At 37.9% G+C, this 27,850-nt stretch overlaps 1 protein-coding gene across 8 annotated transcripts; it reads right to left on the reverse strand.

The window, feature by feature from the left end:
- Nucleotides 1-22,330, reverse strand: SPDL1 (spindle apparatus coiled-coil protein 1). Of its 8 annotated transcripts, XM_013295217.3 has the most exons (13): nucleotides 22,276-22,330; nucleotides 20,998-21,046; nucleotides 18,970-19,153; nucleotides 16,663-16,839; nucleotides 16,153-16,347; nucleotides 15,695-15,844; nucleotides 14,933-15,031; nucleotides 13,933-14,043; nucleotides 11,189-11,329; nucleotides 9,541-9,650; nucleotides 8,103-8,290; nucleotides 6,826-7,171; nucleotides 1-887 (listed from the first exon to the last, which is right to left on the reverse strand). In XM_013295217.3, the coding sequence occupies exons 3-13, from the start codon at nucleotides 19,126-19,128 to the stop codon at nucleotides 740-742; spliced, it is 1,824 nt and encodes a 607-aa protein (XP_013150671.1). In that variant the 5' UTR covers nucleotides 19,129-19,153; nucleotides 20,998-21,046; nucleotides 22,276-22,330; the 3' UTR covers nucleotides 1-739. The 8 variants fall into 8 exon arrangements, with proteins under 8 accessions (XP_013150671.1, XP_027635509.1, XP_027635511.1 ...); XM_027779708.2 differs by lacking the exon at nucleotides 1-887 and having other exon boundaries at nucleotides 894-7,171; XM_027779710.2 differs by lacking the exon at nucleotides 1-887 and having other exon boundaries at nucleotides 894-7,171; nucleotides 18,970-19,156.
- Nucleotides 22,331-27,850: the final 5,520 nt, after the last annotated feature.

Here is a 27,850-nt window from a genome sequence, read left to right on the forward strand (position 1 = left end):
TTACAATTTCTTAGCTTTTATTGAATAGTAATATTTTTCTAAACATAACTTTTTACAAAATACCTTACCTCTCAATCAAAAAATGGACAGCTTTAAATAAATATTTTCTCTTAAATGTTATAGAGACTACATTTTAGAAAGGAAGAGAAAGAAAGGTTTATTTTAAATATTAGTAAAAATACAAGAATTTATGGAGTTTCAAAAGAACAGTCCCACAAAATGCATAAAAAAATTCACATGCACCTTTGCAATCAGGTCAGTCTGAAAGTTGAACAATTACACATTGGGGGAAAAGCGTCAAGAACTCTGAATCCTGGAACTGGAAGAAGGATCACATGATTTAGCAGACTTCTCCATAAACACTGTCTAGTCTGTCTTGCTCAGGGTTGACCCCTATCCCTATCTTAGCATATAATGAAACTTCTGTAACAAATTCTTATATTTTAGGATAGCACTGTGCTTCAAACAAATAACAATTAACACATGGCTAGAGACTTGGCCAAGGTTCAAGACAAGGCAACACTTCAGGTCATTCTGCCAGGGAACCTAACAGGTGCCCTGTGGGAAGTTACAGTATCACAAGAGCAACACTCATTAATGCAATCATACTCTTCATAAAACAAGGCAGATCAGTATCTAAGTGAGGAATCTGTACATCTATGTGTGATACAAGTTTACTCAGTACTTCCTACTGAAGCAGGACTCCAAGTTGTTCAGGTTGCTTCCAGAAACGTACTTTCTATTGCTGAGCGCATTGTACTTCAGAAGTTGGCTTAGGACATACATAATATGTTGTGTATTTTTTCTTTATTTTCTTCTCAGGCGTGACATTATTTTCTTTCGTATCTTCTTTTTCCGTAGTTTCAAAGCTGGATTCAGCTGTTAACCTACAGGCAAAGCAACCATTCTAAATACATATTTAGTTAATAAAAAAACAGTGCTAAAGTAAGAGCTTTAAGCAAAATCAACAAGCCAAGTGGCATACAAGACCATCCACACACAAAGACAGAGGAAACAGCATTTAAGGGTAAAACAAGACGACAATGAAGTGTTTTTACATCAGTCCTATTCACATGTCATCACTTAAAAGTATAGGCTTCCCCCCACCCCCTGCCACATGCCGAAATGTTTGGTAAAAAGATTACTGGAAGCATTAGCTGGTTGGAACAGCCTTTGAAATAACTAAGAAAAACAGTGGTTGTGCCATGCACATAAAGGAGATCAAGTCCACAAAAGCACAACTCCAAGTGAAAAGTCCATCGCATTTGTATTATGTTGCTAGAAGTCAAGAATTTTGCTTTAACACCAAGAAAAGGACTACAGCTTGATGCAACTACACTGGTTTCCAACATAGTTCTGCACTGCTACTGCCTTTATCTTAATGCCTGAATATCTGAAAAGAAGTTGTTTGAAAGAAATGTTCAGGTTCCGCATCATTTGTCCACTGACAGGTTTTAGTTCTGCTAAGAACGTAAATGGGAATACAACTGCCACATTGCTGTAAAAAGGGAAGTTAAAAACCAGTACCGAGACACCTAAGCACCATCAGATGCTTTGATTATTTAAGAATTACTTAAAAAACTACAAATGTGTCATTAGAACTAATTGATAAATAATGGCATTTACTCAACCAAATCACCCACAGCCATTTGACTAGTACAATTATTTCCACAGCAAAACAAGTTATGGGAAAATGGAGTTCCCAATTAAACATCACTCTACATACCAGCAGAAATTATATGCCAATTGCTCACCATACCTGTCGAAAGCAATTCTCTCTAGTGACCATGTGGATTTCTAGTGCTGTCAAGAGCCTCCAGAGAGCAGCCCAAAACAATCTACAGCTGCTTTCAGTGGCAGTTTTTCCAAACAAGAATAGCTCCTACCCAGTTATTAGAGATCTATTTGCGATACTGAGAGATGCAGATGAAATGAGGACTACAAAAGGAGCTGTAACAAAAATGTTTGGGGAACATAGCTACAGATTCACACACACACCCCCACTCCTCAGTTCATCTTTACGCACAGATTATCAAATAAACTATTCTTATCCACTGCAAGCAACCTGCATATTATTTCCTATAAGCACTGTCTCAGGCTAAAGAGCAGTATGCTTTGCTGAGCATCTCCTCCAGGTCAGCGGTGTTTACTCCACCTTTTACTCTGCATTAAATCCACACATATAATTCCGAAGACTAACCATTTTTTGTCCATAGTCAGCTTTCCCCCAGCTCACTCCATTTTCGATGTGCTGCTACTTGCAAGTAGCCATTTGTTGGTGGTTACAACAAGAACCCATTACTCAAGGAAGGAGGAAAAGCATATTCTTAGTAATTGTCTTCTGGTCTACAGCTCAGCCTGTGCTCCCCTGGCAGCTGTAACTAGGGATGGAGAGCTTGTGTATGCGCATCTGTTCCTAGGGTAGAGTCTCTCCATTTGACCCTCTGCTCTTCTGCCTTAGAACAACCTCTGTTCAAGGCCACCAAAACCAGTACTCTAGTGGCCAAAATTTCCAACAAGAATTCCCTATAAAAACACAGAACAAAGCAAGAACTCAAACCGAAAGGCCAAATAAACATTGAATTGACAAATTATGTTCCAAAGCAGCAGAACGAGGTTTATACAAAATACTCCCCTTTTACAGTATTGGGTAATTCTGTTAGCATATAGTGTAACAACACTGGAAACCAAATTCACATCAGAAACATCACATTCTTTTTATGAAACTAAGCAGCTATTAGAATTAATTATTTGAAGAAAGAAAACAATAATCTTTTTATGCTTTGAATACACACCAAAATGTTTATGCAAGTCAGCATAACATAAGCTAACTTCCTAAGACTAGAACTATACTAATAAATACCTAATTTATCAGGGGTGTGACTGACCTGTGTAGATAAAACAAATAAGCCATTCCATGTATGCAAGCTACACTTCAGTTAATTACAGCTTTCATCTGGATCAGCAATAGATTGCCATAATTTGCTTCACTTATAAAAACCTTAGTTTATGGCAGTGAGTTTATGGCATTTCAGAAATGCCTGAAAATTCAAATAATGGAGCTTTAATGCGACAACGAACAGACAATCCAAGAAAATCTACTCTTTCATTCTGAGTATCCTGTAGTTGGTCTGCAAATGCTTCAGGACCAATTATTCTACAGCCTACAAGTTGCTAAACCGTGTTTTCATTGCCATACTGAATTATTATATTTTTTTTTTTATAAAATACAAGTTTTACTAATGTGTAATAGATCATGTCTACAGGCTGGTACATATAACAAGGGACAAATGAATGAGTTCATTTAACAGACTCCCAAGTTAAAAGCTGAGCATCTTGTTCTGAAATCAAGTCTCATGGAGTTAAAAAAAATCAGCCAGTCCATATCGTAATCCTTTTCTACTAACCTTTGCTATAACACAGGAGCAGAGTGCTATGAACCAACTGCAAACCTTATTCCGCCTGTGTCACTCAGGGAGGAGGCAGCAGAAACTGGGAATGAGGGACCGAAGTGGAGCCCGAGAAGGGGGGCTGGTGTTAGGGGGAAGTTGTGGTGGGGTTTTTTTTTTTTCCTTTCTCACTGTCCCATTAGTTTTAAATGGCTATGAACTAATCTTCCCCAAATCAAGTCTGTGTTGCCCATGACCAATTGATACCTCATCCTGTTCAAGTGGGGGAGTGAGAGCAGCTGGGTGGGCATCTGACAGCAAGCCAAAGTTAACCCACCACAGTCCTCATACCAAGCCAGCTCACAGACCACCCCTTACAGCATCATCACATTTCATGAAGAGTTGCACAGGGAAATGGATGGCTCAGAAAGATGACAGTTAAAACACTTCCACTTAAAAAAAAAGAAAAACAACACCACAACAAAAACAAATGCTCGTGAAACTACAACATGATTCTATCAAGTTTTGACTCTGTAGACTCCCAAAGTGAGATGTAATGGAGGTTCTTTCTACTCATTTGAGGAAGATCAACTAGTCTCATCAGATGGAGCTTTACTTCCTGAGGATGAATGGCATGACTAAAACGCCAGAGAGAATACTAGTTACCCAGACCTCCTGCTGAGCCAAATGGCTCTAGGCATTTGAACAAAGTCCAAATGAGGCAGATTTGGTCTATGTAATCCAACTCAATAAAAGAGCAAATAAGGTCTTAGGCACACAAGCCTTTCTTCAGATCAAACTAAAGCAAACAACCTCAAAGGTGAATGCAAACTAAGTTGGGCAGCAAGGGTCAGAATTTGCTGTTTCAGCAGTTAAGAAAAGCATTTCAATACAGGAGTGTATCTTTTTATTGACCAGTTGGCCTAACAAGAGCTATCACTACCTATAACCTTCGCATTACCTGAATTACAATAGCAATTGATAATTAATAATACTCACTTAAATATTTAATATTTAGTTCTTTAGTCTCAACTAGTACATGAGTGTTGAGAACATACCATAACCTAATCAGTACCATCACCTAATGAAGTATTCCAAAGTTTACTGCCTTTACACTTTTGTAAGTATACACACATGCACTACAGATACATACTTATGGTGTTAGTTCAGTTGCCTAGTTCTGCCTTGCTTAAATCACATTAGCAAGCAAGACCTCAAACAAGTGAATCTGTCACCCAAACAAGTACATACAGATCACTTCTGACTACTACTACATCATCTCTTAAGCTGACAAAGCTTTTCAAACATCATTTTCTAGAAATGAAGTTTGCAATCCTTTCACAGTTATTTCAGCTCTTTCCGTTGTCACATTTCATGGACTGATAATGAAAGAGCTACACTAATTATTGCACAAAAACTACTCAAGTTCAAAAAAACCCCACAATGACCACAATAGCCTTTTCAGCCACAGCATCACATTTTACTTAACCCAAGGTGAAACACTGACAACTACCCATCATGCATATGCCAATTTTTTTTCCTCTCCCAAATTCTCAATTTTCAGGCGCACATTCCTGCTCAAGTTGCCAGTATTTTTTGCGCCTTTGCATTTAACTGTATTCCTACACAGGGTCTGGCCACATCCATCACAAAAATCCAGAGGTGCCTGCAGTGTTTAGAAACCCAATCTCTCAAACACTCAGATTTTATCGTGACTTCTTATTTCACAATAAATCACAACAGATGAGGGTGTTAAGTAAATCCTCACCATTATCCTAACATCATTAACTGGGGATTTAGTAGTTCCTAACACAATCAGAAACATGAACAGAACCTTGTGCCTGGATTTGCCTTTCACAGGTTCATACCACCATTGCTTAAAAGCTTTTATATGGAGTTTTGTGGAGGTTTTTTGTCCTTGTGTTGGTGGGGTGTTTGTTTTAAAATCTACTGATTTATGTCTTGTTCCTTATTTCAACCAACAGCAACAGATGGAAGATTAGAACCCCCCTCTGAACTACAACTCCATCTTCCTCTTCCACTTTTTCCACTCCTTTTGCTTTCAAACATCAAAGTGATTTCTCCTCCTCACCCACTCTCCAGTAGGTTTACCCCTTCATCAGTTCACATAAACTATTTTCAACAACTTCCTACTGGCAGACACTGTATCTTCCTTTCCAAAAGAAATATGAGGAAATAAGTTAAAACTTTTCACACCCAGGTCACATGCTATCTGTTCTTCCGTGTTGTGACAATGTTCTGTACACGTATCGTCACTAAATTTTCCAGTCCTCCCTCTCAACTTGCACCACCCACATCTGACCTCCCTGATCCTTCCTCCTCGGTAACACTCCCGGCATATTTTGACATAGGTACTGAAATAGCTATTTCTGCTATATTCCATCCAGACTCTTTCAGAAGATTGTACTATTTAAAACTGTTAATTGTATCTAATGCAACCTTAACTGATCTACTGATCTGGGAGTCAAAATATCAATCCAATTACCTTTGAATGCCATTAATTTTTGATATACTGTACAGATTTCCATGTGTTACGCCTTAATCTTTGAAGCTACTGTCATTCTAGATTAAATAAACTATTTTTACTAGCAGACATTAGCAAGTCATAAGATCAAAAACATCTAGACTATCCCAGATTCTTTCTCCTCCATAACACCTGTTTATGAAGATTACGAATATGAACAGAATACAAAAGCATCAGCTGAAAAAAAATAATCCGCATTCCTTTTACCAAGATAAAGAGGTTGGAGCTAATTACTTGTCTAAGTTAATTTAACATCTATCAAAAAGTAACTTAATTTCTCAGTTCGGGGGGAAAAATGATCTTAATTTAGTAGTTGTTTTGCTAATTATCAGGCATTCAGCTTACAGAAGTCAGTTGTCTGCCAACATAAATAGCATCATTGTCTATTATCCTGTACAATGCAAATTCTGTCAACTCAAGTTAAGAATTACTTAATTTAAATAACTTTCAGGCTTTTAGCTGAGTCTGAAAGTTGATGAGAGCTGAAATTAGGTAGCGAACTGAAGCATGGTACCTATTGCCTTTGTTACTTTGATATGTAACACCAGTGTGTGGCAGCTTTGAAGGGACCAAGAATGCAGCATTCCTATTTCTGAAGTCAGAGCAAACCAAGCAAGCCGTCATGCTATCTGCACACCTTAAACATTTGCAAGTAATGGGTAAATTATTTCAGATATTTTACAGTTTCAAGAGTCTTTTTCATTAGTCATCATTTTAGTCTTTCTAAAAGGTATTGAGATGTTCAGCGTAGGTAGCCGTAACTGAGGAATTACACTGCATGCAACACTGAGGAAACAGATAAAGAATTGGATAGCATAGTTCAGGCAGCGAAAGAAAAGAGATGCAGGTCTCTGCTGATTGCCTTGACCATAGACAGAAGCTGACACTGACCTGGGGGCAGCTGAAGTCAAGGAATTACTTCCACTCCCGCTACATGAAGTAGAGGCATCATGGTTGTCATCTTCACTTTTAACTCTCTTTCTTCCTCTTTCAGGTACAACTACTTTTTGCAGTGCTTGAAAGGCGATATTTATTTGTGGTGCTTCAAGAATACGTGTTTTTGGAAAAGGATCACTTTTCTCCAAGTTCTTGGAAGTTATCTTTGTTTCTTCCTTAAGTGGTGACTGAGTGAGAGCAGCTTCGCTTGCTGAAGTATTTTTGCTGTCCAAGTATTCAGAAGTAGCATCCACTGGAATGTTCTCTATCTCCTTTTTAATTTCAGTGTCTTTAAAAATTTCTAAGAAAAAATGAATATATTTTTTGTACACAAGCAAAGCTGGAGTTAGCTTGTCCACCAACATGTTCATAATAAAACTAATGAAGAACATTTCCCATGACTAAAGATTTTTGAATAGACAACTTAGATCCCTTAAAGGATGTCCCTTCATATAATCTGTTCTCAGTAAGAAAGCACCCCAATAGAAGTTAGCTTGAAGAAAAAGAAAAAAAAAAAAAAGAAATAAAAATCTCTTTCTCCCCCACCCACTCTACCTTTAAGGCTTTCAGATAGATGCTCTGACCTACATGAATATGCTTAAGTATTTTATTTCCATTTAGAGCCTGCTGAGTTAAGCTCCCACAACTAAGATTTTAAAATTAAATCCTTTAGGTATGGACAAGTACCAAAACCAATTCACCCATCTGGTTCCCCATTTATCTTCCTCCATAGCTGCAACTCCCTTGTTTCTGCAGATAGCCAGGCATCAGCTGTTCTTCAGGATATTAACCAAAGCCATCAAACAGTTTTTCTTCTAAATGCTTCGCACTTATGACAAAGCTCCTATCAGCTGCCTACATGCACAAAGCTGGTAGTTCTCATCAGCTGTGAGATACTGCTACTATTAGGAAAATCACCTCCTGAGAACTTGTTCCCACCTATTCAAATGGTCACCTAGCTAGCCTATAAAGCCTCTGAACACTAATTCGTACTCTTTCAGTCTTCTAAAATTAGTATTAGTATACATATTGAAGTAAGGTCCTTGAGCAAGGTAGGGCTTTTACTACTTCAGCAGGTTTTGGACCAGGTTATTATCAAAAAGGGAGCCATTTAAAAATTAGTTTATATCTGGAACGAACTCAATGTCCTCCTGTCTAATGTTATTCAACTTGAAAGCTGAGAAGATCAGATTTTTACTTTTTTTCCCCCCATATGGAAAAGTAGCATTTACCTCCAGGTTCATATTTCATTTGTAGCTCATCCAGCTTAACTCGCAAGTTCATATTATCACTCTGACAAGCTTGCAAATGCCTCTCAATTGCAAAGAGTTTCCTTTCAACTTCCAGAACCCTTTGGCTTTCATACAGCGCTTTCATCCTCTGCAAGGATAGTTCATTTTTCAAGGTTTCTGTTTCCTTCCTGGGGTAGGAAGAAAATACAGTCACTCAGACATGGTTTCTTTTAATGGTTTTTGTTGTTGGGTTTTGGGTTTGTTGTTTTGTTTTTTTTTTTTTGGGGGGGGGGTGCGGTGGCAGGGTATTTATTTGGTTTGGCTGGTTTGTTGTTGGGGGTTTTTTTAAGTAAAGCAGCAGATACAGAATCAACTAAGCACTCAGTGACTTTACATAAAAGTCTTTTTATATTTACACACTAGTAGGAAATTAAAGAGACCTATTCCAGTACAAGGCAAGTTTTCTCTTGAACTTGACCTAGAGCAGTGAGTTTAGTTACCAGAGACAGAATGCTTGTTAAAAACAAAGCTGTATGCTGAACAATGCACACATGCATACATAACTGGTTTTTATACATAACTGGTTTGAGGAACCATTCCTAACCTAAAAATTCACTGTTTCATTGGGTTTTTTCTACCCTGTGTATAAATTAATATAACTACTTCTATAACTGACAATGCAAGCTTTACAGTGTTACTCTAAGCAACCAACACAAAAATAATTCTCTTAATACTCAGTGCATGTCCTTGCCTCTGTTTCAGAGGCCATTGACTTCCACATCATAAGCACTGAATCACCATTCCTCAATGCTCTTTAATTAAGGTACCCAGATCACACCAGTTTCTCCTAACAGCAACAGCAGCTAGTGACAGACAGGAATTCCCATAGCAGACCATTACCTCCTGCTTCGAGTGCGATATTTGCATCTGAGGACTTAAATACAGTCCTGAGGCCAAAACACTATGGACTTGCTAATTAATAGATATGGAATCCACTAGCCAAAGAATACATCTAAACTAAGTGGTCCCAATAAAACATTTCAAATGTTATTATCTGGCTATTTTTACAAAAGAAATACATTCAAGCCTATAGACTTTAAGAAGCTTCAAACAATTCCCTTAGAGGTTAATTTTTTAAAAAAATTTTAAGTTCTCATTTATCTTGTATCTAGTATTAACAATGTTTCTAGAAGAAACAGCAGTATGAAATAGTTCTGCTGCTATCTTTAGCAAGAACAAGAAAAATGACAAACAGGTCTCAGTCCTGAATGAAGGTAAGACAGTTCCACAGCATTACAAACTGAGACAAGGAGCACATTTGCACATGCAGTCAGTGGACTACACACAAACAATGACTAAAAAGGAAGAATAAGAAGAAGTGGCTGGAAGATAACCAGACTACAATGAACATCCAGGCCTCAGACCATTAAGTACGTACTTTGACTTGTCAAGTTTCAGCAGCAGTAAATCTGTATAGTAACCATCTTCTGACTCTCCTTCCTTTGAGCTACTCCTAGGTCTGGATTCTTCCATATTCTCATATAAAGTCTGACACACAAAAAAAAAAAAGTCATGTTGTCAAATAGTGGCCTTTCAGATGTACATTAGCTTAGTCCTTAGTTTTCCACACACTTCTATGGAGAAGACTCATCACAGAAACATTTAAACATACAAGAGAGCTCAGATCCTCTGAGTACTTCCTCATTTGTTACACATGTCAAATAACACTGAAACTTGACAGTTCTCCCATTGTCTGAAAGAGAATGAAATTTTAAAAGCAAGTTCTCAACCCCAGAAGGTTTCCAAATAGCATTGCAGAACAGTTATCTTCCTCTTTACTTGAAAATACAGGATATTTAGTTAACCCACAAGGAATTGGTTACAGCCTTTATTTCCAAGCATCAGCAGCTAGACCCCGAAGAAATACAAGCCTTGTTACCCAGTAGCCAGAATCTCAAAGCAAGTTACATCTTCTAGATGAGAAAACTGGTTAATAGTAAAGGTGCCATAAATGCAATAAACTCTCCATACAATACATCAGTACCATGTGACATTCTAGGGGTTTTGGTTTGTGTTTTTTTCTGAAAAGGCAGTACTCAGATTTAGTACTGTCCCACAGATCTCATAGGCTTCTGTCAGTCATTTGAGTACAGATACTTTTGATGGTGGAATCAATCATTTTATTTCCTGACACTACTTATTTATAGCAGAGAGAAAAATAAATGCAGATCAAGCTTATACACAAGCAAGTTAGGAAAGCAATCAAATGTCTCAGTTGCTTACTAAAACAGGTTAAGCCTAGTTTTATGCCACTTCAGTTAAGTGCAGAATAGAGGACACTATCCTGGAAAGCATAATGCTAATGCATAAGCTTATACACCTCAGTTTACATTCCAAAGCCATTTAAGAAAGGTCCAAATGAGTCCAGTCCGTAAGAAAGGCTACATTTTTTCATTCTGTATGCACACAAACATCAGTAACATTACAATAGTGCATACAAGTGTTTTCATGTATTTCACACCTTCCAAAACTTTGACAAGATACTATCAAGTTGCATAAGAGGATTGAAAAGATTGTTTTACAAGGATGATTAAGCAATTCAGTTTTTCTAGGAAAGAGCATGCTTCAACTGCAAAGATACGACACATTAAGGAAACAAATATCCAAGAAATCCAATATAGTTGAGAGACTAAAAAGTGATAAAGCTTAAGTACACACAGTAGAAGTATGAAACCATTACGTCCTTCAAGAGAAAAAAATAAAACAAAATCAGGTGTCATAGCAGAGTGGACTTTTACCAAGTGACTGAATTTAAACACTACCGGTAACTATATAAAAGAAGAAGGTGAAGTGAGAATTGTTTCTCCAAACTGGGGGTTGGGTCATACAGCATTTTCTGCTTCTCTGAACCTCAGAAGCATATGTTCTCCAGCTGTAAAATGGAACTTGGGTCTAATTAAGGTACGAGTAGCCTTCGAAACCCTTCTCAAACCTGAACATGGCCTTCAGATAGCTTTCATAATTGCTTTTGTTCTCATGTTTTAGCTTCCGATTATGACTTTTCCACTGAATTACAGACTACATACCTTAAATTTTTCTAGCTGTCTCACTTTGAAAAGAAGATCTTCTACCTCACCGTTCTTCTGTTCCACCATTGACTGTAAGCGTTCCAGCTGCTCATATTCTGCCTGAGAGACTTTCATCTGTAGCAGTGTAGCCATTTGCATCTGGAAAAAAAGGCAAAAATAATATCTTTACAATAAATACTGGGTTAAGTGACTGAAAATCTCAGTCTCTTACCCAGAACAGTTAGGGTACTTAAGCCTTGTCATTCTAATCCTGAATACAGAAGCACACTGGATGCTTAAACTCAGTAATCTTCACAGTTATCATCATAGGTTGACACTAAAAATCTTTAGGACAGCTGAAAACTTACTGAACAGTAGTACTGAGGTGTCATCGCTTTCTCCGTGTTGACTAAGGAACCTATAAAACGTACTGTCAACGACACACACAAGATTTCACATTCAAACTGTAAACACAGAGTCACCTAGAACCAAACTACAGTTCAGGCTTGCTTATCAGAGCTAAAATCATCTATCAAGAACTCACTGGGGGAAAAACAATGAGTTTTAAAGCTTTTTTGTTGTTGTTGTTACAGTTCAGGTTCTAAGGTACAGGTAACACTGAGTTTGCCATCTGTAATATTAATCCAAGAATTTCAGCTTCTACTCCTTCAGTGTAACACATCCTTTCAAGGAAAGGAACACCACCTGACATTACAAAAGGAGACGTTTATCAAAGAAGTCTTGATTTATAGCCAATTTTTCTGATGCTGTTACTGTAATAGTATCATAGCAGAAGGGCCTTAACACATTCAGTTAGAAGTGATACATCAGACATTTCAACAACTGGAGAAACAATATGCAATGCAGTAACGGAAAGACTTAGCAGGGTGTTAGTGGTAACTTTTTACCAGTCTTGCCAGTATGAATAAGGTAACACTGTAGGAGTCACAGAGAAGGGATCAACTGAAAAAAATTAGACTACAGATGAACAGAGAAAGCGAGAGAAGAGCATTTACCCTACAGAATCTCCTGTGAAGTAAAATATGTTGATTATTCTGTACACAGAGAAGAGCTAAAAAAATATTCAATCACCTCCTCCTCATAGCTTCTGTAAGACATAAGGGAGGTAACATTTTAAACCCTACTGGCTGACTAAAACTATTCTTACATTTCCCAAGCCTGCGGACACCTAACCTTTTCCCCTTTCATTTAAAAGCCCACTTGTTTAGTGTCAGAACTGCAAGTCACAGTTGATCTACATAAAAAACAAAGAACAGAAACGTTAAAAAAAAAAAAAAAGAAGGGATACTGTGGGCAATACACTAGACATGGTAAAACTTTCACAGTACTGTTTACATTCTGTTCAGCAGTCAGATCTTAAGAAGTCATCAGCAAATACCACATTCAGACATTCCAACAACTAAAGCTGCAACAACAGTTAGCTATAATGTGGGAATCAGCTCCTAACTGAAAAGATCAGTTAACTATAAATTGAGCTTTCACACACAGCATTGCAATGCAACACAAAGCAGAGAGGGTCCTAGGAGACATCTAAGATGGCAGCTTCAGCAACATGTCCCAACAAACTACCCATCTCCAATATCTATACTGAAAGAAATGTTAAGGGAGAAAATGAGTAAAAACTGAAATTCAAATAAAAACATTGAATAGAAGAACAGGGATACCAATTTGCCTTGGTTCCTGGTGAATGTCTTCAGTATTAGGAATGTTTCTATGACTATTCAATCAGTACAACTGACTTACCCTCACATTACAAGAAAGTTTCTGAAGAGTCTATTTAATCATTTTACTCACTCAAATCTCATGTATTTAGCTCCATCTTTAGCTCTCAAGGTCAGATTTTAGTAAAAGAGAATTAATTTGCTGGATAGGTAGTTTTCCCATCCTTTAAGAATGTCGTTTCGATTATTTTCAAACTACTTCTCCACAAAAGCTAGGTAACACAAACCTGTATCTTAAGTATTACTCATTATCATCACTCTTGATGTTTAAGCACGCCTCTCAGACTGCAAAATGAAAGCATCTAATCTTGTGTTGGAAAACCAGAAGACCAACATAAAAAGAGTTGGCACTTTTGCAGCATCCCCTTTACGTTATCTTGTAAATCAGTCTCTGCTATTAGTTCTCAACACTGCTATTAGTTCTCAACAGTATTACCCAACAGGCTCCCATCCTATAGAAATGCAGTCTAAATTAAATAGTTCTGACAGAAGGTAGGACTTCTTCTCACACTAAAGATAGGGGAAAGCCAGAAATGTATGGACAAATATAAAAACAAGAAAGCAAAATTGGGGGGTGGGCCGAAACGGAACAATGATCAGAGGACCAAGTACAAGCCTGCCCTTTCCTTTACATTCTTTCCTGACAACCACTGTTAATACACAAGTAAATGATTCATGTAGTACAAGGATTAGGTAAGAAGAGAATCACTGAGACAAATCGAATGCTAGTTTGACTGACAAGAGTTGCATTTTACTTTTATCCATTTAAAAACAGTAAGCAAACACAGTGCCTTCAGATAACTTGGACTTCTAGGATAAGGTAGAAGCACTAATAGCAACAGAAAAACACCGAGGTACTGTTGAAGTCAAATAGCACAACAGTCTCACTTGTTTTTTCTCCCATTTCCCTCCCACCAGGCTACTACATCATAACAATCATCAAATCCTCTTGCCTGTGTACTAAAGCATTGCCTCACCAGACCCCAAGGAAACCCTGGAGTATTACAGTAATGGTCATACCTTCATTCTTTGCAATTGTTCTCTAGTGAATGCATGCTGTTTTTGTAGTGACTGATATTTTATTTTCACACTGATCAGCTGTCGTTCCATTTCTGCCCTACGGTCCTCCACCTACAGAACATTGTTAACAATTATTACTACAAAAATTATAACACTTGTCACTTGGATGATGAGTTTTACAAGGAGATGTTGCCAAACAACTGATGTTCATTCTACAAATACTGCTTTTCCAGCAACAATATTTGCAAATATAAGCTATTACCATAACCTCCAAGATAAAAGTTGAAGACTGCTGTAGCAGCTGAAGCCCAATCAGTAAGGCACAACGGGGTTTTTTATTCTTTTGATATCAAAATAAAGTAAAAGAACATTTCATATGCTTCAGTGTAGCTGCAAATAGTTTTTTCCACAGGCATCAGAACAAATAGGGTTTTTTAAAAAAAAAAAAAAAAACAACAAAAAAACCCCAAAAAACCCTGTGTACCAATTCAACCCATTTCCTGGGTTTTGTCAGGAAACAGAGTAACTTCTTACGCATTTAACAGCAGCTAAACTCTTATTCTAAAACCCTCCCAAATGCTCACACATCCAGACATTTTCAGCATGTTTTTAAAAGACAGCTTTTATCAACATTTTTTATTATTTCACATACTATCTTCTGCATTAAAGAAGGCTTACCAGCTCAACAAAACTACTTGGAGCTAAGAGCGGCAACAGAACTGTCACGAACCCTCACTCCCAACTTCTATATTGATAGCCAGGTAACTTAAAGTGATTCCATTAAGTTTCTAAGTCCTCAAACTCAGAGTGCACATAAAAACTGTTTTCCATAGCTCAGTTCCTAGATAGTTCAACACTGAAGTAGTATTTGAGGAATAAAGATTCATGCTGACCAGATTAGGTACAGATACTCTACTATTTTCAATGCAATATAAGAAATAAAAAGTCAAGGAATTATTTCTTCTCTGTATATTCTCAGTTATCTGTGACATAATTGTACCTCAGCAAAGAGAGAATTGCCTTTACTTGCAGGGTCCAAAGATTGTTGCACTGCCTGATCCAGCTGAACCTGAAGCTCTTGATTAGCTTCGTGAGCTTTCTGGATTAAAGCAAAGAGAATCTTAGTCACTTAAGCATCTGATGTACTGCATATATGAATGAATCAAATAGCTTTACCTCTTTTTCATTTCCTATACCTTCAGCACAGATTATATTGTACTGCAGTACTTAAACCACGCATACAGCTCTACACAGAGACAATCGATTTTGTTTCACTAAAAGGCTTAACATTCCATTTGTCCTTCAGGACAAAAGCACAACTCAAATCTTTAAAGGGAAACTTTGATATTTATCAATGGATCAGTGGTATTGAGACTATTAGCCTTGCTGTGTTTTTTTGCCACATATCCTCTACTCCCCAGTACAAAGCTTTCCAAGGCATTCAGTAGGAACTTAAAATAAAAAATGAGAATTGTACCAGTGACCTGTGAGAAGGTCCTGCTGTGAGGCAGAACACTGCCATGCAAAGGGTGTCCATACCCAGCCTTCCACAAAAGAAAGGCCAATATAGACAGTATTTAGCAACAGGCAATACCAAACATTACTAGCCGATGTCCTTCCCCCACCCACCCTCCCAACTTCTTTTTCCCCTCCCTCCTTCAGAACTCCTCTCACAAAACTCCTGGTGTTTCACTGACAAGTTAACCACAACTTGTGGAAGTCAAAGATTATCTACCACTGTTGAATAAAATTAAGACAATACCTCTAACTCATTACAGTAATAAACAATTTCTTTTTCCCTTTCTTCTTTTTCTCCTTGTACACGCTCCAGCTGATTATGTAAGTTACTGTTTAGGAGTTCTAATTGTTCTTTACTGTACTGCAGCTCATTCAGCTTTTCTTCAATATTGGCCTAAACAACAACAAAAAAATCACGTACATAATAAAAAGATTTTAAAACAATTTTTAGAAAAGCAGGCCCAAGTGAACCAAACAGGTCTGTTAGTAGTAATTACTTTCAATACAAATTATTATCTTGAAGTTATATTAAAATCTAGTTAAGGCTATTATTTGGTCTGTGCATATTGTCTTACTAGTAAGCCAATCATAAAGGAGCAATATACACAAAGCATCTAAAAATGAAATAATGAAATGAGCAAAAGCACAGAATGTTATCTTTAACTAGCCTATATTCTAAATAATTAGGTATTAGTCACACACCTTCACACTTTCTAGTTCAGTGAGTTCTATCTGAAGACTGAGCATTTCTGAAGACATGGTCTCATGTACACGTTCAGACATCATATGTAGTTCTTCTGATTTGGCAGCAATTATTTCCTTCTGATGATCCACTTTGTGTCTCAATTGTTTCTCCGAGAGTCGGGTTTCATCTAGTTCTGCTTTCAGGTTTTCCAACTTAAAGACAGTTGACAACTAAGTTGTACGATTTTATAATAAGTTCTTGAAAAGCACAATACTTTTGACACTGTTCTAACTACAGAAAATGTCTTAGAAATACACCTTACCAGTAAACTTTTAAAAACGTCTTTTGAAGTGTGATGTAATTCACAACATAACTATGCAGATGTTTGTTAAAAAACAGCTAAACAAGCCCCTCTATATTATAACTATTTATTAGATTTCATTGGTATTAAGTGTGCAATTATGAGTTAAATACATAGTCTTTAAAATCCTATAAGCAACCTTTTAACTGTTTATTAGTTGCCAAACCTTGTTTTTAAGGTCACTGATTTCTCGTCCATAGACTCTAGCAAGCTGTTCTTTCTGTTTATCCAGTTGCACATTTTGCTGTTGCTTAAGGGACTCGCATTCAAAATTCAAGCTTTCCAACATTCGATTCTTGAGATCAATTTCTCTTTGAAGAGAGTATTTGTCTTGCTCAAATTTCTGAAAGAAATAACATACTAATAAACCTAGAGGTAATATTCCTAAATGCTTAGGGAACAACGTACTAAATACAGGGTCAGAACCAACACAATAAAAGCCTGAAACTTGTAGCTCATTCAACCTCTTTTTGTAGTCCGAATTGGGGAATTGTCATACTCATGTTCCAAAAAAACCCCAAAAAACTGCTCTCAAGTTTTACAATTCATTTGGTTGGGTAATATTGCCTTCCTTAGGGAAATCGTATATTTCTTTGCACCCAACATGAAGGGTGCAGGCACCTGTTTTGCAAGTGTGACAAAGAAATTTAGCAAGAGCTTACATGTCCTTTCTACCACCATTGGACACAATTATATTAAAAACTGTTACAGCCCATCCAGTGTTCTCCTACTGCAGAACAGCTGGGTTCAGTGTTTGGTAGGAACATCTGAATTGTTTACTGTTTTTAATAAACCCCATCAACCCTTCCAGACTGCAGGATTCCTTTTTAATCAGCTTTTCTCTATGCCCAATTGTATATGTTTGCTAATTATAAAGGGCAGCTTCATTTTACTCTTCCATTCAGCTAACAGTTAATAAGAAAAAGTAAGAAGAGTCTTGAAAGTAGAAGAGGTAAATACCAAAACCAAATCAATTTAAAGATGCAGGATTTTTTTTTAATAAAATAATATTAAAACACAAGCCAGAATTAAAAAAAAAGGCACGTAACAAAACTAAAAGCTGCCAGGTATGAAATTGACCTCTGTGGCCTGAACACCAGCGTATCAAAGACATGCTTTAGCTCTCACATATATAGGACAAGAATTTTAACTCAAAGACAGTGCACAGAAAAGGGTTGGGAGAGCAGTGCTGGCCAGATCCAGGAAAGGCAGAAACATCTACAGACTTCTACAAAAAAGTAGATTTTTCTGAAAGTTTCTTGTGCCTGCTGTTAAAACTTACACTTGTGTTCACAGTAATTGCTTTGGCTCTCAGATTCCAAAGAGGAGAGCCACAGCTTAAAAAGCTCAAAACAATCTGTTGAATAACCATAGTTCCCACACAAGATGTTATTCTACTGTATGTAACCACATAATTCCTTCCTTTTCCCCTTGTAATCAGTTACTAACGGATCTGATTCACAGTAGCTTAGCTCATAACTTTGTTCTAGCCTATAACATAGGATTACAACCTACGGATGCAGCTTCACAACACAGTAGCTACCATCTCAGGCAGTCAGCAGAAAAATATGATCCTGCCCTGCCTTCCTTACGACTTGTGCTTTCCAGCTGCCTATCTTGCACTAACCTTACCAACAGCAAAACTGATCGAAATAAGTTAGTGTTCATTCAAAACAGCAGGGTACTCTCAACTCTCCAGCTGTTTAAAAACAAGAAACAAACACCAAACTAAAAACTACAACAAAACCTCAAACATTTTAGCTGTATCACAAGGGAAAGAATGGATACACATCCAGAAACAGGCTAAATTAAGAGAAACAGTATTTCTGAAGCACGGGCCGACTGAAACCAAACAAGTATCAAAATTAAAATGTTCATGACAAATGGAAGAGACTTTTCCAATTAGAATTTTCTTGAACAATTACGAAGAAGAAAACCAGCTGACTAAATAATAACTCTATATTTCAACACTACACTACTCTTTTCTGAGCTGTTAAGAAATGTACTAATAAATTCAGAATCCCTCAGTATTTAGAAAATTGAAAAACTTCACTACAGAAGACAGTAATTTTACACTCTTGCTGCTAGCATTCCTTTTACCGCTTCACATGATAACAAATCTTACAGGGCAAGCATGACATGAGTTAATTGCTAAACATGCCCAAAACACATGCTCTAAAACAAATTTACTTTAGCACTTACTATTTGTTTTACGTTAAGGGTAATTAATTCTACATGGTACTGAATACTTGATGCATAATTAGCTATCAAATCCTGTCCCAGTTAGATAAAGTTATGCTCAATACCTCAGAGCAGAAATAAAAAGGCCTCCCTACAAGTACTTACACTAAAAGGGTTTATTAAAATTATACTAAACTCTAAAAGAGATTTCAAACACCTGTGATATTCAGAAAATAGTTAAAATAAAACAAAGTTCTTGACTGCTTTTTCTACTTCAAGTTTAAAACATCACCTCAGTTTTCTCAGTCAATTCACGGCGTGCTTGATCCAACTGATTTTGAACTTCACTATGGGACTCCAACAAATGCAAGCCATATTGTGCTGCCTTTCTTTGCTCATTCTCTGCTTCCCTCAGTTGTTTTTTCAGATTTAAAATGGTCTCTGTCTCCATGTTTCTTCCTTTTGTTGCTTCAATACTGCTAACACAAAATGATGAAAAAAATATATTGAAGTTACAGCAGTTAATCTGGAAGAAGTTATTGATTTCCTTCCTTGATCAGGATTCAAGGATATATTTTTGCATTACTACAAGACAAAAAAGATAGCTCATGAACAAACAGTTCTGTGACCAGTAAAATAATAACTATTTCTCCATAAACTTGGTTAACATCTGACTATGTCATAACTAATAGCATGCAGCAAAACAACTCCTGCGTACCCAACCTGGTTTCCTAGCACGCTAGGACCAGAGTTAATCTAGTATATAGCTATCTTGCCATATACAAGAGAAGGCTAGGAAAGAGCTTTGTAAAAATACTTATGCTTATCACCAACTATTTCCTCCAGTATTATAAATAAAGCCACACTAAGTATAGCATTTCTCATGTACACAAATAACACTTAGGATTCATGTAGGCAGCTATGTTAGCAGGATAGTTTACCCCTAATAAGATTATTTGGGATACAGAAACAGATAAAGGTAGTTGAAGGCAAGAGTCAGAAATAGAAGCCCTGTTAAAATATATGGAATTTTAAATCAGGTATTTTTATTCATTTATATTAAGTGTTTAATGGAGTCTTTCATGACTGTTTTCCACTTTAAACATCAGTTGCTACAGGTAACCTAAATAACCATCTCTTTGTCACATGTTTCAGAAAATTCACACATTTCTTTGAATCGGAACAAAAGACACAGGTAAAGATAAATGTTGCAAAAAGTTAAGGCAAAATAAATCCAAACAAACAAAATACTTTTAAAAATAAAAGGCAAGTCAAATTAAAACCATAAGCTTGTATGACTGCTTGCTCCCAAATCTACTAAACCAGCACACTGCAAAAAATCCTATTAAGACAGAAAATGCTAAGCTACTCAGGCTTCTGAACAACATAAGCCAAGAGTTCTTTCAGAAGGTATGCAGTAACAAGGATATACATATATATATATATATCTGCAGCTGATTTTTCCAAGCCAGGGTGGTTCATAACTTCTATATAACTTCAAGATTAAAGTAGTTCTTCACTGAAGACCTGCTGTGTTTTTTCTTTTTACATAAGCAATTTAGTTATTGCCATTCCTTACTGGCACATACATTATTTTTATGAAAATTAGCAAGATGTTGGTTTTAATCAAGAGCAACTTTCACAGCTCAATACAGGAAAGTTTATTTTTAAGAGTCATTTTTGTAACATACAGCCTTTGGTTTTTTTGATTATTTTTTTTGGCTAACTTTTATTCAATATGGGTAACTCCACTAGGACTTTTTACAGGAGTTTCCTGTAAAAGAAAAATAAATTTAACATGCAGAAGTACATCATGCCAAAACTGTGCTAATTCCTTTCAGAAGTACAAGATAGAAATTATCATATTCTGGTTTTTGCATTGTTCGTCACTTGCTGTTGTTATCCAGGTTTAATGCATACAAAGAGACTTTACCCAGCCAGGCTCCAAACCATCACTTTTTTCAACATTAACCACTGCAACACTTCAAATACTGGTTTTGCACACTTATGTTAACATATGCCAGTGAAAGACAGGAATTTTGCAAACCTAAAACTAAGAGTCAACAATTACCCATCCAAGGACGGTTACAATGTATACCATTTAACCATCAAATTTTAACAGTAGGATGTAGCAATACAAATATATAGGCAACCACTCCTGGTGTGCATTATAAAGATTAATCCATCCTAATTTCACTTCATAAACAGTATTTTAAAAATAGCTTGATTTTCTTATCAAACGGTATAGAGGCAACAGAGCAATATGATTGCTCCTAGCTTACTAAGTTACATTGAGTAACATTTTTAACTAACGTTTTACCTCAGAAGTCCATTTAAGTCTTTCTTGACCTTCTTCTTCTACTCCACCTCTAAAAGAAAGAAAAAAAACGCAGTAGTTGTCTAGTCCAGATGAGCATAAACTGCCATTATAGCACAGTCCTTCATAGCATTTCTTTTTGCAGAAATGGCTTAAGGCCTGTGGCTGTCTCATGAAAATGCAGATCACAAGCTAAAACCCCATAGAAATGCAAATCTTATTCAAATCTTAGTTGAGGCAGCTGTCAGATAGTTTACAAACAGCCAGACCAGGCAATATTGCCAAAGGATAGATACTCTGCAACTGGCCTGGGGGAAAGTAAACTGGCAACACCCAGGGTCACCTTCTCCTAGCATACATAATTTTTAAGGGCTGTTCAGGGATTTTTATCTTGCTCCCTACTAGCCCCATCCATATCTTTTCTATGTTCTCCTCCAGTTTCACATACAATATCTTTGAACTCCTAATAAATCATTTGCTGGATGACATAAAAAAAAAAAAAGACCTTAGGCTTTTCTTTAGTTTTATAGCAGAAGTATGAAGCAAAAGAGAAATAGCTTTCCTATTCACACATTCCTTGCCAACTACTAGGGGAAACAGCAAGTGTGCCTTTCGGAGCACAGACATCCTCCATTTTTTATTTGTCAGTTTTGAATTAAATCGATCGGACAAGTCCAGGTAGCTCTGCCCACAAAGCCGTATGTATTGTTATACAGGGAAGTAATTGCCTGCAATTTAGTTACACTTTAGGTCAAGTAAACCATACTGAAAATAATGTTTTAAGATAAAATAAACTGGTAGTAAGGTGAGCAGGTGGGGGTGGAAATAATAGAAATCAGTCTCCATTTGGTCTACCAAGAGTTACAAGAGTTACTCACTTTTGACCAGCTACCTTCAAACATTTCATGATGCATTATTCTGTGCTGAGGGGTCCAGACCTTGAGTATTCAACCATTTAAGTACTCACTAATAAAATTAATAGGGTAGGATACCAAAAGGCGCTCTCCTGGCATGCAAACTTTTCTCTCCCGCTCTACAACTGTTCTTCTAGTTAAACTGCTATTCCTGAGGGTGGTTTACAGTATGTAAATAATAATTTAAAAAATTTAAAAACTAATAAAGAGCTATTCCTAACGGCCACCTACTTTCTGATTTATTCAGAAGCACCTGCACAGTCTTCTGATCACTACCATCGTTAGCAAGATCGTTTCCTTCCCTTAAGGCAGGTATTCCCATCACAATTCAATGCAGTTCCTTAAACAAGTCCATTTCTTCACCTACCGTGTTCCACGCTCAAGCTGAAACACTGCAGGGCTATACAACTTCCACAAAACACCTTGGGTGGGCAAATATTAGAAAAAGAAGAAGAAAAAAAAAAACAAAAAAAAAAGAAAATCAGATTACAAGCTGACCTTTCAGTCGGGAGCCGGTAAACCCGCGGCTGGCTCCGCCGGCGCTTGGCTCGCACGGCGCGGCGCCCTGCTCGCTGCGTAACCCCCGCGGGCCGTTACCGCGGGCCGTTACCGCGGGTCCCCCCACCGGCGGCCGCCGCGCCCCCGCCAGGCCCTGCCGAGGCAGCCAGGCGATGACTCACCCTCGGGCTCGGCTTCGCAGGACATCGTCCCCTGCCCATACTGCCACCCCAGCGGGCGAAGGGGGCGCAGGGCGGGTGCACTCCCCCGCCGCGGCACCTCAGGGGCCACAGGAGAGGCGGCACGGGCAGGCACTGGCTGAAGGAGGCCACGGATTCCCAGACGCCGCAGCACGAAAGGTGGGGAGGGGGACAGGAGCCCTCCTGCACGCACACCCCCACACCCCCCCCAAAACACGGAGCCCCGCCGCTGCAGAGAAGCGGCCACGAAGCCAGCTCCAGCCCCCCGGAGAGAAGACCCGCCCCCCCTTACCGGAGAGGAGAACCCCTCGCAGCGCCCACGCCGCGCACCGCTATCCCCGCCCGCCGGCCGGCGCCGCTCCCACAGTTCAAACGCGCCTCCACGACGCCACCGCGCCAGATCTCGCGAGAGCAGCTGTACCCGCCCCGCCTTTTCCGTTGGGCTCCGGCGCGCGTGCGCGTCTGAGGGGCGGGGTGGGGATCGGCGCAGCCGCGGGGATCTTACTCCTGTGATACGCGTTAAAAAGCGGTTCCTCCTTTACGCTGGGTATGGTATGGAGTATGTATGCAGGTAGTGGCAGTGTGGAAGGGTGTCTGAGCAGAGACAACGGGAAGTTTTGCGATAAGAAAAGGAAGGCGGCTGTTACCGGCTCTCCAGCCATACCTAGCCAGAGCGCAGGAGGCTGGGGGTTTAAGGGGCATGCTTGGCTCCGGAGGCGCCGACTATGGCACCTCATTCAAAAAAAGTGCACAAAGTCATGAGAGTCAAAGTATATGGAGTCCTACATATTACCAAGGAAACCTGTAAAGCAGAGGGGTCATCTCCCACACGGTATTCTGCAGGAGAGTTTTTGGGTTTTGCAGCAGAATTCCATAAAGAGTCTTGTTTTTTCCCACTACCCACTTTCCTCCTCGTGGAAATCCCCATTTCAGCAGGGACTGCTGGGGCTGCCTGCCCCTGAGGAAATGTTACTATCGTCTTATTCAGCCAAACCTTTCCTTAGATTCTGTGGAGCTCGATTACCATGCTTGCAGCATAGCTGTCAACTAAACTTGTCACTTCATATTTTTCTCCTTATTTTTCTCTAGCTTCTACTCATCTTCACTTCCTACACCAGGGAGTCATCCCAGGGCAGGATTTCATAGTGTTAGATTCTCCAGGACTCACAGTTTTCCTAAGCCAGTGGAGATCTGAATAATATCCACAAACAAAAAGCACAATACATCAGCTGGAGTCTTTCACTGTGCGGTTCTGATGCTTATTTGAGAGTCCAAGCACAGCTGTCTGTGTACCATTTTCTCTTCCCCAGAAGAAAACCTGAATAATTTTAACCTTTTAAGCAGCGGTTAAGTTTTTAACCTATTCTGCAAGATTTGTATCTTTTTGCACTTTCTCTAACAAGATCAATGAGTGTGGAAGGCTTATTCTCACATTTCATGTGACATACCTAGCAAAAACCACTACAGAAAAACATGCAAAAGTGAATTCTGCCTTTAAAGAAACATGCTTCAAGTAATGCAAGGTTAAATTCAAGCAACAGGCTGTAAGTAGATGCAAGGATAACAACCTTATTTGGAGCAACCAGGACAGAAATAGATGTCTTAGGATAAAAGGGGCTTTGAAAATAAGCACATAGTGTGAAATTCTAAAGAGAAACCCAATAAAACTACTGTTTCGTCTGCCAAAATGATACTACTTCTACTCTTCTATCAAAATATGAGTCTAACTTGTCAATAGTAATGGGATTAAAAATTAAATACAGAATGGTCTAGACAGGCAAGAAGGCCAAGTTGATTAAAACCGGGACAGGAAAGAAGAAAATCCTGCTCTAATCCTGATTCTGCTGCCTTCACTGTGTGATTAACCACTGCAAATACTCACAGCTAAACCCCCTTGTTTTAAAACAAGGATAATGGTGATTTTAGAAATCCATATAATTCTCCTGACAGTGAGTACATCTTGGAAAAATGTAAGATACATTGTAAATGTAACCCGATTACTCCAGCAGATCAGTTATTTGTTGTCCTGGCATATTAAAACATAAAACAGTTAAAATAGCTGCTGCTGCTTCCCCCACCCTTCAGTTCCACAGTCATGTGTAACAGCTGATGTTTAATACATGAAATATGTTAGCAAAGTCCATAATATTTTCCTCAGCTTAGAATTTCCAATTATGCCTTTAGAACAGGGTTAGGAGTTTAGACACAAGGTAACCGATTCATTATTTAAAACATGCCATATCTTCAGAACTGTTCTCTTTTCCTAGCTGAACTGGCACTCCCTAGGGTAGTGTTTTACAGATGACATCTACTTCGCTTGTGATTATTAGCAGTACAGATTTGTCAAGTGGTGTGACCATCTCGTCAGAATGCTGTAAGATCATTCACCAGTGTTGTAATATCTAATAGTTACATAATACCACTATTTACAGCTTGTCTGTTAACCAGGATTCCTTGAGTTGTACTCAGCCTTGAAGCTAGATTTTGCTTTAAGAGGTTGTAGAAGAATATAGCATGATGAGGTCATTAAGTCCATCATTTGCAGTAAATTTTTCTTTATGGAGACAAACACTTTCGTCCCACTTAGTTATGAGAACACTCACTTTTCATGTTTCTTTTCAGCTTAGGTTGTATTTAGTCCCTAGCTTGCCACTGTAACTGTATTTGCTCTTAGAAACATTGCTCCTGTTTGTGACCTCAATAACAACTATTTTCCTATAGAGATTCTACAATCCAGCAGTTACTGAAGCATAAATGTTTCCTAAGCGTGTAGTTTGTGTACTTCTGTTTATTGACATTTTAGATCACTAAACTTAATTAAATCTGTGCACTGCTGACCCTGTATAAAATGTAAATGCATGTTTTTCGAGGCTTATCTATGCTAGAAGGCAAGAATTCCATATAAGTAATGGAGTAATTACAGCAAATAGATGTGTTGGGTTCCCTGCCCCGAAGAGGAGGTTTGTAGCCCTTATCTACATAAAACCAAATGACATTGAAAAGCCCTCTTACTCTTTCCCTGCTTATTGCTCAGTGTAAGATATGAGCTGACAATTGTTTTACTAGCTGTGCTTAAGATCCCAAATGCTATACAAAGCAAGTGAGTTACAGCAGCCTATTGAGAGGCTAGGAAAGTCATTTTGGCACAACTCCTCCAGGTTTCAGTACAGTCAACACTTGGAGCACCAGTTACTTTGTTTTTTGGGTGGGTTTTTTTTTTTTTTGATTGGTTGGGTAGGGGGTTGGCATATTCTTCATTATTTAGGAACGCTACATGTTGCACAATTTAAAGCCACATTACTTTCTTTGCTAGTGTAACTTCACAAAAGCCCAGATTTAATTCAGCCACATTTTTCAGTTTGTAAACATGAAAATATTCTGGCGTTTTGGGTTTTTTTTTGAGATGAAATACTTTCACCTTCAACTAAACAGAATTCACAAGTCTGTATGTTTTAATTTATTCCTGTGAATTCCAAGAGCAGTAATACTAAAACCTACATTCTTTTTCAAGGAACTCAAGTAGCTCAATAATGACAGCAACAGATTGAGAGCCAGTAACATACTGTTTCTAATCCTCTCTAAACTATTAAGAGACTGACCTCATCCAAATCACCTCATCTCACCATTTCAGTCATCTTAGCTAAAGAAAGATACAGTTTGCGTTTTTCTCTACCAATCTAGCCTTAACTATCTGGCTTTCTGTGGCTTCACATGATTACTTGGTAAAAAGCTATCAGGTAGGCTTGAAAGCCTTTTTCAAATGCAAACTTCCAGGTAGGGCCTTATGAAAACTGTTACTTTTATTTAGCTCTGTTACATTTTTTACTACTTTCTTGAAAGGGTCAGAAGCTTCACAATAAGATTCCTGGATCTATGTAATCAATGGGTCCAATTATGAAAATATACATTCTTCAGTATAAAAATTTACAGCCAAGACATAGTAGAAACTTACTTTATGACTCTACGAGCATCTTGTAGGCTATACTTTCCTTTTTCCCGATTTTTTTTTTTTTTTAAATATCAGGTCAAATTGGATGTGTCTTTCAAATTTTCCAAATATCCATGGTTAAAGTCACAATTACAAAATTTTGCTAAAAACAACAAGGTAATGATAGAAGCTTTATTATATTAATTTCAATGAGTTGGGTTTTTTTATTTTTTTATACCTGAGAGCTCGAGAGCTGAGTCAATCCAATAACAGGTTGACCAAATCAACATGTATTAGAACCTGGAAGCATGCTGTAACTCAAATAAATTGTGATTTTTCCTTCTTTAAGAGGTAGCTAGACACATAGCTAACTTCACACCCAGTATAAATTCAGATATCTATTCACCAATCTGTAGTTTAACAGCGGTTCAGAACCCCCACTGCTTTTTTACACACGGTATGAATTTATGTAGTTGACACAGGTTTTCATTCAACCTACTTCAACTAATATATGGTTAATTCAGTATTTAAACGGTACATTCCTCTTCAATAGGAAAGCATTTTGCTAACAGCATCAAATAAGTATTTAGAAGTCACATTTTGTGATATAGAAAGGTATGTATAGACATTATCATTAATACTCCTAATTGTACAATTATTAACTCAGTTTACTCTTCTCTAAAACTTCTTATAAATTATGATAACTTCAGGATTTTTAAGTACTCGCTAACAGCACAACTTCCCTGATGCAGTTACTTCCTTTTTAAGATCCCTGGTATTAGGGTAATTAACATAGCCAGTGTGCTTCTAGCGATACAGCTTTTGCAATTCTGATTCTCTTTCCTTCAAAATTAATGAGAGACGGGGAAGGGCTACAAAAGACTATGCTATAATGGCCGCTTATACTCACTTGAACTGGGCAACTGCTGTCCTTTTTTTATTTTTTCCTGTTTTCCTTTGAACGTGGAGTAGAAGAATATTAGACTTCCAGTAAAGGATGCTTGCCTGTGTGAAACCCAATGGAGCCAGGCCGATTTAAAATATTGTTCTTACTCCATCCAGTGGCTTATTATTATAACAGAGAGAGATTCTGCAGAGGTAGAAATGACTACAACAAATATCAAAACAAGAAATTAAGAACACTACCTTAGTCTTCCTCAAACACCTCGGAGAACAAACCTCTTAAGGGTGACTTCTCCTTCAAAGCATAGTATGACATTGTTGTGGGGTGCTTATCTTCACTCATTAAAAGGAATAGTTGTTTTTTTTTTTTATTTATTTAAGTTTTCCTGCAAGCACAATTAGTCTTAAAGCGA

The sequence above is a fragment of the Falco peregrinus genome, chromosome 8 (assembly GCF_023634155.1).
Source record: "Falco peregrinus isolate bFalPer1 chromosome 8, bFalPer1.pri, whole genome shotgun sequence".
Taxonomy (NCBI): Eukaryota; Metazoa; Chordata; class Aves; order Falconiformes; family Falconidae; genus Falco; species Falco peregrinus.